At 38.3% G+C, this 6,000-nt stretch overlaps 1 protein-coding gene across 1 annotated transcript in view; it reads right to left on the reverse strand.

Annotated features, from left to right (window-relative positions):
* ADAMTS19 (ADAM metallopeptidase with thrombospondin type 1 motif 19) overlaps positions 1–6,000 on the reverse strand; it is a 56,228-nt gene that overhangs the window by 22,591 nt on the left and 27,637 nt on the right. Inside the window, exons 12-13 of the mRNA XM_010167591.2 lie at positions 3,746–3,950; positions 1,688–1,840 (exon numbers count right to left, since the gene is read on the reverse strand). Of these exons, the coding sequence (XP_010165893.1) occupies positions 1,688–1,840; positions 3,746–3,950 (358 nt within the window). The remainder of the gene's footprint in view (positions 1–1,687; positions 1,841–3,745; positions 3,951–6,000) is intronic.

Genomic DNA, 6,000 nt, shown 5'->3' on the forward strand with positions numbered 1-6,000 from the left:
AGCTGCACAGGTCACAGTCAAGCTGTATGTTAACTGTTCACAAGGCTTTGTCAGTTCCATATGAAATATTTCCTCATCTCCTAGTTTTAAAGTTTAAAGTACAATTTAGGTGACAGCATTACAGCTTTGACTATAGGAGGGAAGCAGAACATATAAGATGTCAGTAAATTTTAAACAGGAAGAAGTAAGCTCTTGTACATTCATCTATGACATGGATGCTTGTGAAAAAACTGAATTAGAGAATAAAGCTCTTCTTTTCTCCAAAGGGCACTGGAAACACAGCTAACTGTCTGAGCATCCCCACACAGGATAAGCAACCCTGATGTGAATGACCACATCAACTAAGAAAGCAGATGGTCATTTCTTCATTACCCACTCCCTGCTGGTTCTAGTGTTAAACGATGCATGTTTTTAATGTAGTTCTGTGGTATGGAAATACAAACTTACTACACTTTACTGCCAAACACATCTTCTTATAAAAGTAACCCTACTACTGAAGGTTAGTTGCTTCTGATGTTTAAAAAAATAATGGTTACACTACTTTGTGATTTTGAAGTAACCAAGGTAGGGGGGTTATCTTCTAGTTTTTGTAAGGCTGTTCCAAAATATTTCCAAATATTTTAAATTATCACCACTATAAAAAAATAGTCACTTGACACTATCCTTTACCCTTTAAATGTGAAAAAAGTGAAGAAACTGAATAAATAGTAATGTGATAGTGACAATTTGTAACCCATTGCCACAAAATGGGAGCACCCACGCAGAATTCTATGAAATGCTGGTTGCCCATAGAATACTTGCAGCTAATTCTTGGAAGGCTGGCTAGTCATACACTGCTGGCTTTAGTCCTTGTTTCCAGTTGTTACATCACATGAAAGACAACTAAAAATACATTAAATACTTCTCCATACAAGCAAGTTAAGCAAGTTAAAAGTGCTGCAGTAATGTTAGGCACTGAAAGTAGAAGTGTTGTGTGCAAAGTTATGAAGAGAAGCAAGGGAAAAAAAAAAAAAAAGATTACAATCTCTCTGCTAAAGTATGGTCTGTGATATGGCACAATAAAACCTTGACAAAATTCAATTTCAGTATTTCAGCATGTTTTGGAATATCCAAAACTGTATCAGATGCTTAAGGTCCCAGTCCAGTAACACACTCAATCACAGACCTAACCAATCTTCTGTTACAGTTTGGCCTATGCTTATGTACCTCACTAAAATCAAAACCCATATGCCAAGGATACAATGTACTGACAGCTACGTCAAGTTCTCAGAAGACAGTAATAGATGCTTCCTAGATATTAAGTGGTCTGTATGGAAATTTAATAGGCTAAAGGTGCTTCCTTATAAGGCTGGAAGGTGTAACTTATTTGTAATACAAATAAAATGTGCAAACATAAATTAATGGAATGTATAAACTGTGAGGTTAGAGTGAGCTGCAACTTCTGGAGTTTTTTGCCTGCCTACTTACAACAGTAAATTTATACTAGATTTGTATGATATTGAAGATTCATCTCACGCTTTCTTCATATTTCTGATTTTTATTTCTAGTTTGGTCTCAGTGTGACTACATGGCCTTATTGTTCCCTCAGCTGGGAGATTTGTACACTTCTGATAAAAACAATTCTTACAAAGAACTCAGCCTGCAAAACATAGTATGCTGTGGGGCACTAGTATCAAGGATGCCTCACCTTAGACCAGTCTCCCATTCTCCAGATGTAGCATTTGGAATAGTCCTCACAGTCCTCTGCTTCTTTCGGTCTTGTGGACAAAACACATTTCTTGCGGGGATTGGTGCACCTCACAGTCCGATGCCGTACTCCCTTACCACACTTTACAGAGCACTGTTGAAAAAAGAAGTTTTTCAGGTTTCTACAAAGTCATAGTTAACCCATTTTATCCCCTTCTAGTGACCTCTGCCAGGCTAACATGAATATTTCAAGACTTCAGTGATTTCCTGACTTCCAGTCTTCAATTGCATAAACACTGTATTTGTTAAAAACTACCAAATGAAGAAAAATCCTGTATGGGACTGAATGATAATTGCTGCATTTTCAGCTAAAAATATAGAATTAGATAAAAATTATTTGCTTAAGAAAAATATAGGCTTTTGGATAAAAAGGTATCATCTGAAAGTTACGATGAAGTGAATGCAAAATCTTATACTGAAAACAGTAGCCAATCTTTGTTCTACGAATGAAAAGAAATATAATGAAAGAAAATCTAAATCATGTTCATAAGAATAAGATATGAAGCAACTTTAGAAAAACTCCGCTAGTGTCTAATAGACCTTTTTTGGGGGGGAAAAATTAAAAATTAAAAAGTAAATAATCTAAAACTATGCAAGAATGCAGACTGAATTTGAAAATTCAGTCACTGCATATACAGCATGTGAAAACCTTCTTCAAGTTGCACAGAAGGTCTTAATCTATGTTTTTTTTCCACCATTCCCACTTACACTGCCAAAAATTATGCCATTTCCTTCTCAAAACATTATCATGGTTTTTGATCATCCCACTGCATGCAGATTAAAACCCATCTTTGCCAAGCTGATTATAACTGCAGGAAGCAGTAATGGCTAGCTTCCAATGTAATGGTGATAGTAGGAATGGCCATGGGAAACACCTCAGTCTTCAAAATATATTTATTGCTTCCAGCAAAAACATGCTCACTAATTTCTCATCTCTCAAGTAAAGCAAGCCAACTAAACAATATGGATTTCCTTCTCACACCTCTATAAGTGAATACCATTCTTCTCACAACTAGCCCTTGCATTATAAACCTCTGTGTACCAAACCAGGCTCTGCTGCTATTTACTTCTCTTATCTCTACCTCAGCATCTGCTTTTCATCTTTGAAAACATTCCCGATGTCTTAGCTCTTTCTTCCTTGGGGATAAAAGTGTGCTGCTGAGCAGAGGAGCCCAAAGAAGGGACTGCACTCACATTCAGAAGCTGCTACTTGTATTTTGAACCTAGAGGGACCCATAGCACAGTTGCTGGTATGGGAGGCAATCAGAATTGCCTTTGCTATTGCAATGGAGGGAGAAACTCCAAATAACCTTTTCAGCTTTTCCAGATGGCAGTGATAACAACACCCGTCTTCCTCCACAGTCAATTACTTTTAGACGTACTATAACTTTATAGAAGAAGAAAGCCAAATAAACATGCACATGAAAAGATCTTAAATGAGTAAAGCTTTTTGAATAATAATTACATTCTACAGCAATGCTTCAGGATGCAAGATGTGCAAAATTGTGTTATTTACAAACCCTTTTGCCCACTGCTTGTGCTCTTCTTGGAAAAAGAGGTGAAAAGGATGGGAAGGAAATGTTCTTCTTTGCAAGCAGCTCCCCTCATAGCCTCTCTGAAGCAAAATGGCAGCAACCACCTGCTGATCAACATCCCTTGGTACCAAAAGTATGTCAGAGATGTTCCCACTCCGAACCCAAGGTCTGGTAGCTGGTAAGTGATGGTTTTAATTCCATTTACCCCTAGTTACCCACTGTTATAGTCAGGACATGATTATATGTGCTTGAAAACTGGCTAAAAGTAACCGCTTCGGGACATTAACTGGGTAAAACGTAGTAGGTCTACACGATTGTTTTTTCTGGTCCCCGATCCCTTTCCCTGAGGACCGTGAAAATCATTAGGCTGAGCCATGTCACTTGCCACTGAAAAAATCATATTCCCAGAAAATAGTAAGGCATAAATAATCACTATGGACTATTTGTATAAGTAAATGCAGCACCTCGCTCCAGACTCCCGCCTCCCACACAGTCATGCAGTCCTGGCCTTCACAGCGCTGTGCAGAGGCAGGCTTTGGCCCAAGGCAATCCCTCTCCTTAGCTCTGATCAGGGTCCCGTTTCTGAGCTGCTGTGTGCAGGCTACTTGTCTGTTCTGGGTCCCTTTTCCACATGTCCTTGAACATGGAGTCCATTCTGTCATCATCCATCTGCAAAGAAATACAGGCAATGCAGTAAAACAAGAACAGAAAAGTACCATCACATGATCTTACTTTCTTGCTTACCAGTACACACACCCAAGACATACTTGCATATTTTCTGCCTCCTTTTAACTTCACTTTGTTAATGGGGTACTTACGAAACTAACATAGTTTACATTAAACAAGGTGTTAATGTTCATATAATTTCATTCCCCAGCCCACTGTCCCTACGTTTTCAGAGTACTCTCCTCTCATTATAATTCTCATTAGAAAAACTCCAACATATACAGGCATTTTAAAGATGACAGACCACTGATCAGCCTTTCTGTTATTCTCTATCTACATGACAATCTATACGTCAAGTGCATGCCGTGCACATAAAGTCCAGCATTCTTTGAAAATACTCAGTTGCATGACAGAATCAATCCTGTGTGAAAGGCTCGTTGCTCTGGAGGAAGTATAAAAGCTCAGACACCTTCATGTTCTTTACGATCAGGTCTAACTCAGGTTACATGGTATAAATCCCAGCAGCAAAGAAGGCTGACGCAGCTTGGCAGAGCTCACATACCTGGAGAGCAATTGTTCTAGAACAGAATTTTCCCCAAATGTTCTATAGCCCCACACTATGGCCATGTGCCCTGAAAAATCAAACAACTCTGCCACTGATGCCATACACAAGTGTAACCCAGGAGACTTAGATTGCAAGGGAGAGTTTTTTAGGAAACTGAGATTTAACAAATCTGTTCCAACCTTCAGTCACATATTTGTTGTAAGAAAACAAAACATTTAACTAAGGTTTTTTTCATTATCAGTCCAGAGACTCAATTTACAAATCACAGCCTGTCAAGATAATCTAACAGATTTTAAGATAATTCTTCAAGTGCCAATAATAAACAACTAGTTATGCAAGCATATGCTTCAGTTACATTTCTGTTGAAAGCTGACAATATTTGTTTTGTAAGAATCGTTAACACTGTATTAAAAACTGGATGTATGTTTAGGATCATGATATCTTTCTACATTTCTCAGCACAGCATCTCTCAGTAGCAATTAGCAACATTTAAAATGTTTCATTTGATAAGCTCAAAAAAGTACAGAACATTGAAAATATAAGTTGACAATGCCCCAGAAAAAGACCAGACTCTTCCATTTCCATCCATTAAGTATACAGTGATGTTAATAAAATAAAATAGAGATTTGCTCCAGCATGTCTATAATGAGATACAAATGATCCCTCCAAAGTGTAATGCTCTAGTCTGGGGAAGTCCAAACCTCAGTGGTTTGGTCTTACTTAAAATGTATCATACCTTGCCATTTTATCAATTTCAGTATTTCATCCTTCCAAGAAAGTTATGTCTCCTGGTTCATTTTATGTGCTTTCTTCAACAATATTTGCATTTTATTTACTTTGCATTGTTTTTGTTTTAAAATACCCTCTACTGTTCCTCCAGATGACGGCAGTGACGAGTCACTGCGCCAGCCTGGACAGCCAGTGCAAGGAGCAGGCTGCCAGCTCGGCTGCAGGGAGACCAAATGGGGTGGGCTTTGCAGGGCACAAGCTGCATGCTGCTGCTGCCTCCTGGGGGGAAATTCAGAGAAAAAAAAAGCTCCTCTTGCTTCCACCATTCCAACATCAGAGTCCAGCTCTGCCTATTGATCCACATACAAAGGGATGGGGGCAGAGGGAGGAGAGGAGCAAGGGGAAGGCTCTCTATACTTCAAGTTGCATCAGTGGAGAAAACCCAATTAGCGGTTTTTAAAATATACTTATTTGTTTGCTACTTCGTGCATCCAGAGTTTACTGAGAGGTTTTAAAGTAGTGAAGTCTTGATTGAACAAAACACTAAAATGTATGATTAATTAAAAGCATGGGATTAAATCCATCTTTATATAAATGGCATTTAAATTTTAATTTCATAGTACATATCAGTCTGTGAGAATACTTACTGAGGAAAGCAATGAGCTGCTTTATTGAATAAGAATTGATTCAGACATAATGTTTAAGGGCTCTCTTTCATTAAAACTCAGGAGAGACAACAGCCAGTGTTTCTGTTTTCCC

The sequence above is a fragment of the Antrostomus carolinensis genome, unplaced genomic scaffold, assembly GCF_000700745.2.
Source record: "Antrostomus carolinensis isolate BGI_N321 unplaced genomic scaffold, ASM70074v2 scaffold10755, whole genome shotgun sequence".
NCBI lineage: Eukaryota > Metazoa > Chordata > Aves > Caprimulgiformes > Caprimulgidae > Antrostomus > Antrostomus carolinensis.